General features: G+C 37.0%; 1 protein-coding gene across 1 annotated transcript in view; it reads left to right on the top strand.

The window, feature by feature from the left end:
- The first annotated feature begins 1,772 nt into the window (after window positions 1-1,772).
- The window catches only part of HDC (histidine decarboxylase), a 64,574-nt gene continuing 53,524 nt past the window's right edge, over window positions 1,773-12,822 (top strand). Inside the window, exons 1-4 of the mRNA XM_053719893.1 lie at window positions 1,773-1,800; window positions 3,255-3,427; window positions 4,274-4,387; window positions 5,912-6,034. Coding sequence (XP_053575868.1) covers window positions 1,773-1,800; window positions 3,255-3,427; window positions 4,274-4,387; window positions 5,912-6,034 — 438 coding nt within the window. The remainder of the gene's footprint in view (window positions 1,801-3,254; window positions 3,428-4,273; window positions 4,388-5,911; window positions 6,035-12,822) is intronic.

Raw genomic sequence — 12,822 nt, 5'->3', positions numbered from 1 at the left:
GAAATGTGAAATAGAAAAAAACATTGATTGGACAGGACACCCAGTACACTTCTTTCTCCTTCGGCCTTTTTATAAGAGTGTCCAGGACCCTCAACAGAAAAAACACCAGGAAAGAGGACAGATGGCATCCTTTTGAACAATAGATTACAGGTAAGGCATTGATTTTAGAAACCCAGAGATAATTTTTTGCAACTGGGAAATAGAAAAAAACATTGATTGGACACCCAGTACACTTCTTTATCCTTAGGCTTTTTTATAAGAGGGTCCAGGACCCTCAAACAAAACACCAGCAGGAAAGAGGACATATGGCATCCTTTTGAACAATAGATTACAGGTGAATAAACCTCTCACTACATCCCCTTGTACGTCACAGGTGCCAGAATTTTGTTTTTTCTTTAATTCGCTAATTGCTAGCAGATTATTTAAATTCTTAGCTTTTTTGTAAATAATCTCAGGGTGTTTTCTGACGGTCTCCCAACACATGGTCTTTCTTTACTAAACGCCAGCGTTTATTTAAAATTGCTTTCATCACTTTATGTTGTTCATTGAATTGGGTGATGAAGGGTACTGATATCTTAGTCTCATCCTTTTTATCTTCCTTAGATTTTATTTTAAGTAAATTGGCCCTCTCTTCTTGTCTCACTAGATGTATTGTTTCATCTACTCTTTCTTCATCATAGCCCCTTTCAATTAATCTTGTTTTTATAATTTCAGCTTGAATATTATAGTCTTCAACACTACTACAATTTCAGAAGGTGCCCTTTGAGAATATTGTTCACCCTATTATCTAGGTAGCAACTTTCCACGTGTATGTAATTGTCTGCATCAATTTTCTTAAAGTGTGTTTTAGTGTTTATTTGATTATCTACTATAGTAATCTCAATACCTAGAAAATAAACCAAATGTTTTCTTCTAATTTTCATTTTTTATTGAGCTAGTGCTAAATGTGGAAGCATAAACTGTATGGAATATTTAGGAAATAATTACTTCCATAATGGAGTTCATATATATATATATATATATATATATATATATATATATATATATATATATATATATATATATATATATATATATATATATATGTATACTGTAGATATCCCCCTCCTCACATACACACTGAAAATCCCTTTATGTATTTTGCATGGTAAATTATGATCTAGATAACAAAAAAACTAAAACTGAGTATAATGAAGTCAAAGCCTATTACTGCCTCAGTACAGGACTGAGCAATAACTTAGAAGTGAAAGGGTTAACAAGATTATATCTAAACTGAGTGAAAATGATTCAAGTTGTGTTATTCCATATGTTGTTAAGGGTCGTATTGTGTGATACAATTGTGTCCCAAAATCATATAATTACATTTTATAGAAACAAAACAGAACATTAAAATTCCTGTCCTTAAGTCAGTGTATGAGAGGAATGGAAAGAAGCAAAGGTTACATGCGACTCCAACAGAGCAAAGACCAAAATTGGATGTAAATTGTGAATGAATGTGAATTGAACTGTCTGGATACAGCTGAGAAGATCAAAGATAGCCAGGAAAACAAACAGAGCGTTAGAGTCCCTTTTATTTTAAATCATATGGTGGAGAAGGTCTTAAATAAATGGAATAAGATAATTTGCTTACATAGGAGAAATGTAAATTGCGTATGTCAGAGAGATAACAGGAGTATAAAAGCTGACATAAAAAAGGATATGCTCAGATATACGGCTCCAGTCAGATCATAGAACTTACACCTGTCATTCACAGGTACTGGATGCAATCTGCAATGGAACCTGAAGAGTACAGAAAGAGAGGTAGGTTATATAGCATCACAGTAATGGTTAACATAATCAGCATTTGGTAGACCATGGCCTGTGGCCTAATTCATCTTTAAAATGCAGACACCTTTGTATTTATTTCTGAATATTTATTATAAATTCATGGTGTACAAATAGTATGATTATGTTAAAAAGTTTATATGTTCTTAGACAAACAGATAGATATATTTTTTTATCTACAGGTTAGTATTTTATTTAAACAATTATAATACATTCAGTTCTAATCCTTAACTATAGAATTCTAAATGTCTTTTAGTCTTGTTTTACTCTTTATTTTGTTCTTTTTTTTTAATTATTATAGCTTGTATTGACCCTTAACTATCAAATGCCTTAAAGATAATAAAATAATTAAATATGTTTCCTTTTGAATAAACATTTTACTGTTTTTCCTCTTATTATACAACAATTTGTTTTCAAAGCTCAAGAACAGCATAAGCACTTTTTAAAATTATATAATTAATACTATCTCTGTAGATTGTAAGCTGTTCAGAACATATTCCTCGTCCTCCTATTTGTTTTATTTAGTCTGTTTTAAGTACAAAAACTACATAACAGTGATAGTAATTATAATACAATATTAAAAACTTTTTATTTTTAGATTTTACATCTGTATTATTATTATTATTATTATTAATAATAATAATAATTATTATTATTATTATTATTATTTCTATTCTAAACAAGTTAAATGATTTGTGTGTGAGAATGTATTATATTTGTATTTTTCCCAATTGTGTTTACAAACTGAACTAAAAGAAAATGTGGGTGACAATAAATGGAAAATTAAACAAATATTTATTCTTTTATTTTAAATGATTTTAAATGAATAATTCTGCACACTAGATACATAAGAAATGTGTGCACACCTATAAAAGCAATGGGTACCCTCCTTTTTTTGTCCAATCTAAATGTTTTATATTTCTGTTTTATTAAAATTACTAAATATTGGCTCGATTAAATCCTAACTAAATTTAAAGGAACTGTTTTTTTTTACAATAGCCACCATTAATATGCATAAGACATGTGCACTTTTTTATTATTCATTTGAAAATGAACAACAAATTTGAACACATTTTCCCAAATACAAAATTCATTGATTTGTACATTCTGTTGTTTAATATTTAGAGAAACTTGAACTAAGGATTTTGTATTTGTTCATTTTATTAATTAAGGAATTAACCGGAATTTTTTTTTTACCTTCCTTTTTTTCCAAACGACTAATGAAATCATGCGTATGTCTATTAACCATTCAGCTTCTTTTAATTCACTTTATATAAACTTTGATCAACTTTGCATCCAGCTACTACCCCTAAACAAATCTAGGTTTTGTAACTGGGTTTAATTTTATATTTTCCAGAACTTTTTCTGTTGACCTTATATGTGTATTTTCTAATTATTTTGTAACTGTATATTGCCCTGTGTATTACCAGGTAAAGAGCTGGTGGATTACATTTGTCAGTATCTTAGTACAGTGCGAGAACGGCGAGTGAACCCCGATGTACAGCCAGGTTACATGAGATCCCTCCTGCCGGATAGTGCTCCAGTAGAATCTGAGAGCTGGGAAAACATCTTCAGGGACATTGAAGATATCATTATGCCAGGGGTAAAATTTATTATTATTATTATTATTATTACTGATATTTACAGAATTCCATTGTGCAACCAAATTAGATAACATTGCTTGATCACTGGATTTCCTTCTCATATGATTTATATAAACTAACACCAAAGCCAAATTGCGTATTTAAAAATGTATTAATTCAAGCAAAACTGGTGTTGATTTACATTATATAAGCACTAATTATCATTTATTTTTAAAGCACAATTATATTTCTTAAAGGGACACTGAACCCAAAAATTTTCTTTCGTGATTCAGATAGAGCATGCAATTTTAAGCAACTGTCTAATTTACTCCTATTATCAATGTTTCTTCGTTCTCTTGCTATCTTTATATAAAAAAGAAGGCATCTAAGCTTTTTTCTTGATTCAGAACTCTGGACAGCAGTTTATGATTGGTGGATGAATTTATCCACCAATCAGCAAGGACAACCTAGGTTGTTCACCAAAAATGGGCCGGCATCTAAACTTACATTCTTGCATTTCAAATAAAGATACCAAGAGAATAAGGAACATTTGATAATAGGAGTAAATTACAAAGTTGCTTAAAATTTCATGCTCTATCTGAATCACAGTGTTCAGTGTCCCTTTAAGGTTGAAGGACACTGCAATAGTTAAAACATTTTTTTATTGTTTTTTAAAAAAAAATTGTGGACTGTATGTGTTGGAGTTTTAATTTCTTTACCCGCCTGGTTTACAATAACACAATAGTTTATTTTAGTCTTCTATCAAATGTTTCAGAGGAGGTAGGAATTTCTATAAATGGTACAATATCATCTCTAGTTCTTAGATATGTTACTAATATCAATATGTGTTTGTGTTTCTACTATAGGTGGTACATTGGCAGAGTCCGCATATGCATGCATATTTTCCTGCACTTACATCCTGGCCTTCTTTACTGGGAGATATGTTGGCAGATGCTATAAACTGCTTGGGATTTACATGGGTATGGACTTCAATGTAAAATGTCACTTGTGCAGTTGCCTGGCAAAGTAATGTAATGCTATACAAAGTGGTATTATGAAGTTTAGCAACAAGTCTTTATCTAGCACCCAGAGCATTTGTAGGCTAACAAACATGACTACAACTTTACAGTGATGAATTCCTAACATTGCTTAATATAAATGTATCTACATGCTTATGGCAAACTTATTGCACTATAACAGCTATGCAATATGTCAAAGTTGCCATGGAAGTGCCTCCAAATATCCACAGAGAAAAATTAATGGATAGGGTAAAAAAATGTAATATTACACAAATAACCAATCATTTTGAAATTCTTACATTTCATTATTCAATTATTAGTATTATAAATAAGTGTGCAAGCTGCACTGTGGATTAGACAGTGTACATCATACAAATTATAGGATATTAGGGGCTAACTTAGCTGCGTATGGTCTGATTAACTTGATGGCCATACATTACAAACCCATGATTAATTTTAAATAGTGATTATACACCCAACAAAGGTGTAGAATTTACTACTAAAAACATGTTCATGTGCTTATTAAAGTAGCCTTTTTTATGTTTGTGGTGAGTGTCCCTGTTCACCAATAGAGGCATGGGAGTTGTCCTTATCAGCCAGTGAGTAATTCATCTTTAAAGGGACAGTTTACTCTAAAAATTGTATTGTTTAAAAAGATAGATAATTCCTTTATTACCCATACCCCAGTTTTACATAACAAACACTGTTATATTAACATACTTTTTACCTCTGTGATTACCTTGTATCTAAGCATCTTCTGACAGCCCCCTTATCACATGGCTATTTATTTATTATCTATTGACTTGCATTTAAGCTGATTAGTGCTGTGCCAGGCACAACTCCATTGGAAAGGGCACAATGTAATCTATATGGCACACATGATTTAGCAGTCTCTTGTTGTGAAAAGCTAATAAAAAAGCATGTGATAAGAGGCTGTCTGTAGTGACTGAGAAACAGGCAGACATTTAAAGGTTTAAATGTTATAAAGTATATTAATATAACAATGTTAGTTGTGTAAAACTGGGGAATGGGTAGTAAAGGAATTATCTATCTTTTTAAACAATAACAATTTTGGTGTAGACTGTCCCTTTAATTATCAGCTGTTCCCAAAGATGACATATTCGCTAGTTTCAATGTCAATTACAACAGTTTTAACTATTTTTAATGCAAAAATTATGTTTATGTCTTATTTTTTATCTTTCCTATGCATAATAGACTATTGTATTTCCCTTTAAGGAAATGTAAAGCAGTAAACCTGAATATTGTATAAGATTGGGTAATAAATCAGTTTTTTTCTTACCTGCCAGTAATAAATTGTACAAGGAGCGTTATTTATACTTGGTATAATGCACAACATTTATCTAATTAAAGAACTATCTCTGTATTTTGGCTTAAGAATAGACAAAATATTATAATATTGAGTGAAAATTGGTGTGTACCTGCAAATATCAGCCATTGTCATCTGTATTTCTCTCTTTTGAAAAGGCATCTAGCCCAGCATGCACTGAGCTGGAAATAAATGTCATGGATTGGTTGGCTAAAATGCTGGGGCTTCCATTTCATTTTCTACATCATTACCCAAACAGCAAAGGAGGTGGAGTGCTACAAGTAAGTTACCTAGATATTGTTGCAGCCACTGTGTATATGTGTCTCATCTGCTCCGTGGGCCGTCTCAGTTTCCCCTTAGTTTGCGTTAGAACACCTGTGTTACTGATTGGCAGGTACCCCCGCCCCATCCTATATTATAAAAGACAAGAGTTTGTCTGAAGCCGTCATGCGCAGTTCAGACAAACTCTTGCAGCTGATCGCACGCGCACCCTTGGCCTATAGCTGACAGCTGTTGATACTTCGCACGCGCACCCTCACCGCACACCGCTGACCTCGCACACGCACCCTCACCGCGCGCACCCGCGTACAAAACTGATGCGTACAAAACTGATGTGACACTTTCACCGCGCGCACCCTCGCACCTACGTGACCTCATGCGCACCGTACCCTCAAAGCAAAAACTGATGTTGACACCCACTTAGCCTATCACACAGCACACTTGATGTTGACACCCACTTAGCCTATCACACAGCACACTTGCAGAATGCGCACGCACCCTCGCAACTGCGCACGCGAACGCAAACATAGCCTCAGAGAGAGTGAGAGAGACAGGGGGGAGAGAGTGAGAGAGACAGGGGAGTGAGAGTGAGACAGGGGGGATAGAGTGAGAGTGAGACAGGGGGGATAGAGTGAGAGAGACAGGGGGGAGAGAGAGAGAGAGAGACAGGGGGGAGAGAGTGAGAGAGACAGGGGGGATAGAGTGAGAGTGAGACAGGGGGGATAGAGTGAGAGTGAGACAGGGGGGATAGAGTGAGAGAGACAGGGGGGATAGAGTGAGAGAGACAGGGGGGATAGAGTGAGAGTGAGACAGGGGGGATAGAGTGAGAGTGAGACAGGGGGGATAGAGTGAGAGAGACAGGGGGGAGAGAGTGAGAGAGACAGGGGAGTGAGAGAGAGACAGGGGAGTGAGAGTGAGACAGGGGGGATAGAGTGAGAGTGAGACAGGGGGGAGAGAGAGAGAGAGACAGGGGGGAGAGAGAGAGAGACAGGGGGGAGAGAGAGAGAGAGAGACAGGGGGGAGAGAGTGAGAGAGACAGGGGGGATAGAGTGAGAGTGAGACAGGGGGGATAGAGTGAGAGAGACAGGGGGGATAGAGTGAGAGAGACAGGGGGGATAGAGTGAGAGTGAGACAGGGGGGATAGAGTGAGAGAGACAGGGGGATAGAGTGAGAGAGACAGGGGGGATAGAGTGAGAGAGACAGGGGCGAGAGAGTGAGAGAGACAGGGGAGTGAGAGAGAGACAGGGGAGTGAGAGTGAGACAGGGGGGATAGAGTGAGACAGGGGGGATAGAGTGAGAGTGAGACAGGGGGGATAGAGTGAGAGTGAGACAGGGGGGATAGAGTGAGAGAGACAGGGGGGAGAGAGAGAGAGAGAGAGAGAGAGAGAGACAGGGGGGAGAGAGTGAGAGAGACAGGGGGATAGAGTGAGAGACAGGGGCGAGAGAGTGAGAGAGACAGGGGAGTGAGAGAGAGACAGGGGAGTGAGAGTGAGACAGGGGGGATAGAGTGAGACAGGGGGGATAGAGTGAGACAGGGGGGATAGAGTGAGAGTGAGACAGGGGGGATAGAGTGAGAGTGAGACAGGGGGGATAGAGTGAGAGAGACAGGGGGGAGAGAGAGAGAGAGAGAGAGAGAGAGAGACAGGGGGGAGAGAGTGAGAGAGACAGGGGGATAGAGTGAGAGAGACAGGGGGGATAGAGTGAGAGAGACAGGGGGGATAGAGTGAGAGAGACAGGGGGGATAGAGTGAGAGAGACAGGGGGGATAGAGTGAGAGAGACAGGGGGGATAGAGTGAGAGTGAGACAGGGGGGATAGAGTGAGAGTGAGACAGGGGGGATAGAGTGAGAGAGACAGGGGGGATAGAGTGAGAGAGACAGGGGGGATAGAGTGAGAGAGACAGGGGGGATAGAGTGAGAGAGACAGGGGGGATAGAGTGAGAGTGAGACAGGGGGGATAGAGTGAGAGTGAGACAGGGGGGATAGAGTGAGAGAGACAGGGGGGATAGAGTGAGAGAGACAGGGGGGGATAGAGTGAGAGAGACAGGGGGGATAGAGTGAGAGAGACAGGGGGGATAGAGTGAGAGAGACAGGGGCGAGAGAGTGAGAGAGACAGGGGGGAGAAAGAGGGGAGAGAGAGAGATAGGGGAGAGAGAGACAGAGAGAGAATATAAAAATAAACCACACGGCCCGTGTGAACGGGCTTTAGGACTAGTTTATAATAAAATGTTTAATTAAAGGCACATTATATGCCATGGTCTGTGGCATTTGGCTCATTTTATCCAGATTTAATGCAGTAAAAGTGCAACACACAGATATTTGTGTTCTGCCCTTTTACTGTATTAAATCCGCTGCCAAAATGAGTGAGTCAAACGCCACAGATCACAACCATTTAGGGAAACAAATGTCTAGTAACAAATATTTGTACATCCCCAACCAAAAGCTAAAAAAGCCACATTATAGACTTCTATGTTTCTTTAATATTTCCTAATGTCTTTTTCATTGACCTGCAACTTTATTCTATAAACAGCTTTATTAAAAATTGTATTTCAGTACTTCTCTAACATGCCCCTGCTATTGAAATCAATTTTGCTTTTTAGTAATTTTTTTTAACATTTTCTTTGCCCCGTGCACAGATACAAGGCTCGCCGGAAACAAAAGTTAAGAAGCAGCGGTCTTAAAGGGACACTGGACCCAAATATTTTCTTTTGTGATTCAGATAGAGCCTTACATTTCAGCAACTTTTTATGTACTCCTATTTTCAAATGTTCTTCATTTTTGGTGAACAACCTGGGTTGTCCTTGCTGATTGGTGGATAAATTCATCCACCAATAAAAAAAAGTGCTGTCCAGCACCCTGAACCAAAAAATAGGAGTAAATTAGAAAGTTGCTTAAAATCGCATGCTCTATCTGAATCACGAAAGACAAAACTTGGGTTCAGTGTCCCTTTAAGACCGCTGCTCCTTAACTCATCTACCACCTCTGAGGTGGTGGATAGCAATCATCCCGATCGAATATGATCGGGATGATTGACACTCCCTGCTAGCGGCCGATTTTTTATACTTTAAAAACTTTACAATTCACTTTTATAATCAAATTTGCTTTGTTCTCTTGGTATTCTTTGGTGAAAGCTAAACCTAGGTAGGCTCATATGTTTATTTTTGAACCCTTGAAGGCCGCCCTTATTTCAATGCATTTGGCATTTTATCACAGCTAGAGGGCGTTAGTTCATGTGTGACATACAGGTGACATTGTGACCATGCCCACAGAGTTACAAATGAGAGGGCACTGATTGGCTAAATGCAAGTCTGTCAAAAGAACTGAAATTTGCAATCGGCAAAGGCTTAGATACAAGGTAATCAGAGAGGTAAAAAATATATTAATATAACTGTGTTGGTTATGCAAAACAGGGGAATGGGTAATAAAGGGATTATCTATCTTTAAAAAAAAATAGTTCTGACGTAAACTGTACCTTTAAGGAAACCAACATTTCCAGTATTGTAGAATTAAAGGAATGGAAAAATATCAATAGTATTGTTATTAGATTTATACAACTTTTACAGTAACGAGTGATAACAGAACTGGAAAAAGGTTAAGTTTGTTACCAGTAAAATAGAACATTCAAGAACTGTACTAGTTTACCTTAATAACAGTGGTACATTTTTTCTAGTGATAGTTAATATTCAACTTCTTGTATCTACTGTGGTATAGTGGGAATCTGTGATTTTTTTCCAATAGCGAGGTATTAGTCTGTTAGCGCTATTGAGCATAATTTGGAATAGCTGGAGCTTATATTTACAGTTAAATTGGGGTAATTTATTCAGCATATTCATTTAGGATTAGGGGATTTAGTTGGCTATTACTGTGTACTTAGTTTGCTATGTGGTGGGATACTAGTTCCCAAAAAGGTTTAATCAAGGGACAAGTCCACCATATGTTAGTTAAGGTACCCTGGACTCTGCATTGTCTTCAGCATTTAGTTGATATAGATGGGTATATCTTATGGAGGTGGGTTGGGGTCAAGTACCATCTAGAGATAATTTTGTAGTTTGTTTCCACTATACGTGTAGATATGGATGATTTTTTAAGGCTGTGAAAACATTTTTCCCCTTTCTGAGTCTGTGAGTTGCACATCTAAATCTTTTTCCCACATGGTTGTGAATGAAGGGGATTTTCTGGGATCAGATAGACCTAGAATGTTATTAATGAGAGATATCAAGTGTCTGGGTGTTTCCAGTGTTGTACATAAGCATTCAAAAGAATGAAGATCTGAGCTTTGCTAGGGTGGCTATAGAAGAAAAGTGACAGAGTTGAAAGTAGAACCAAGTATCAAATGGATAACCAATTTCATTTTCTATTTCATGTTGTGTTTTAATATGTTTATTAGTTAATAGTAGATAAATGGGAATGTGTGAGTAGCCCTTTATGACAACTGTTTTATATAAAAAATACATGGATAAAATCTGCTATCAAGAAGAGGAGCGAGGGAAGAAATCGCTCCAGAGAGCACTATGTGTGTGATTAATATTTTATCCCATATCTTCTGGGTTTCTGCCATTAGGGGATTAGAGTATATGTGAAAAGGGCAAATGTTTTTAGGGGTCCAGCATATATCACTAAAAAGTGGCACTATTGTTATCTGAGCTTCTAGAGTCACCAATTGTTTAGGATTTTTAATTTGGTTCCAGGACACTATACGCGTTAAGTGTGTAGCTTAATAGTAATTTAGTAAATTGGGAACTCCTAAACCTCCACTGTCCTTAACTAAGAAAAGAGTAGTTTCAGGAACTCTAGGCCTAGAGTTAGACAATATAAATGTACTGAGTAGGTTTTTTAATGATGAGATGTATGATAGTGATGGAACTAATGTCAAAATTTGGAACAAATAAAGGGCCATTGGAAGAATAGACATTTTAATCACATGTACGTGGCCCAATCAGGATAGATGTCCTGATCTGTGCCAATACTATAACTCTAAATCATTTGTACTTCTTAAAATTTTGTAGTTCAAGTCTATCATTTGTGGGATAGTAGGTTTAAGAGTAATTCCCAAGTATTTGAAGGAATCAGAGATAATTTGTGTGATTATGCAGGAAATGCGTTTCATCGGGAAATAGATGTAACGGTATAATGACTGACTTGTCCCTATTAATAGAGAAGTTGGAGTCAATTTTATAGTCTTGTAAAATACTCAAAAGCGGAGCAAGGGAAGTTATCAAGGGCCCTTATAACTTTTTTGTACAATTTCAAAAAAAATATTTTTATTAGTGTTATTATGAGTGTAACTGTACTTTGTAATGTATTTTTTAAGTGTTTTGTGACACTTTTTTTTTTTGCAAAACAGTTAATCAGATCTCTGAGGACACGATATCTCAACGAGCATTAACTTCAATTGCGCTTAGGCAAACACCCGTGATAAACCATTTTTTTGTTTGCGCATAACTGTTAGCGCTCCACTTGTAAATAAAGTTTAGAATCTTTAGTAGATGGTACAATAAATGACAAAAATTAAATTTCCGGACATAGACTTAAAGGGACATTAAACCCAAAAACATTATTTTATGATTTAGATACATAATACAATTTTAAACAACTTTCCAATTTACTTCTATTCTTCTATTGTCTAATTTGCATCATTCTCTTGATATCATTTGCTGAAAAGCATATCTAGATAGGCTCAGTAGCTGCACATAGATAATAGAAGTAAATTGGAACGTTGTTTAAAATTGTATTCTCTATCTCAGTGCTTTCCAAACTGTGTGTCGTGACACATTAGTGTGTCGGCGGCAGTGTGTAGGTGTGTTCCTAGTGTGGGTGACACAATACCACTAGGCCAGCCAAATAAACCCTGTATTAAATCTAATGAGCAGCAGGTTTTTCAGATGGACCCCAGAGACATAGGACATAGAAGGGGGAGGAGGTATAGGAAGAGGCTCAAGAGGCAAGCAGGGATTCAGAAGAGCAAGGGTAGGTCGCAACAAGTACAAAATATAAAAAATATTGACTTATCTAATGTAGAACTGTCACCAGATGAACAGCAGGTGCTGGGCCTAGGACTGGGCTTTGTTCCAACAAACAATTTTGATCTCTTTAGAACAATTGTGGATGTCAATAGACTTATAAGAGATCTTACTTTTAAAAAGTTTTTTTGGAATAAGTCCGGTGATAAAAATAAAGTGACTGATAGTGCCGACTTTTCAATGGACAATGCCACCAGACCTTTTGATCTGGTCGAATTTTCCGATACTTGTGACTATTTAACCCTACATGATTTACTAGCAGAATCTAACACCTCCTCTTCTGAAACAAAAACCACACATGGAGGTTATAAACCTCGCTCTACCTTCTACCCAACTAGAGAAAGAGGGCCCTTCATTGAGGCCTTACACCATAGAATTGAGGAAGATCTTATTGATTTGGCAAAAAATCATTAGAAAAGTTTCCCAAATTTGAGTGATTCTCAGCAATTAGCTTTGACTAAACTCAAAAACGGAAATGACATCATAATTAAAAACTCTGACAAAGGAGGTAGTCTTGTTATTATGAACAAAACAGATTATATTTTAGAAGCCAGGAGACAGCTATACGATGTCAATGTTTATTTGAAGCTTAAGGGAAACCCAATAGAAGGTTTTAAGACCGTACTATGGGACCTGTTGGATGACGGACTGCAAGTGGGATTTATTGATGAGGACACTAGAGATTTTCTCTTTGTGAATGTAACCATTACCCCAATCTTCCACCACCTACCAAAGGTCCATAAATCTCTGGTTGAGGTGCGTGGAAGACCTAT

This window comes from Bombina bombina, chromosome 6, assembly GCF_027579735.1.
Source record: "Bombina bombina isolate aBomBom1 chromosome 6, aBomBom1.pri, whole genome shotgun sequence".
Taxonomy (NCBI): domain Eukaryota; kingdom Metazoa; phylum Chordata; class Amphibia; order Anura; family Bombinatoridae; genus Bombina; species Bombina bombina.
Note: the sequence above shows the minus strand (reverse complement) of the source record. Positions and strands in the feature narration are given on the sequence as shown.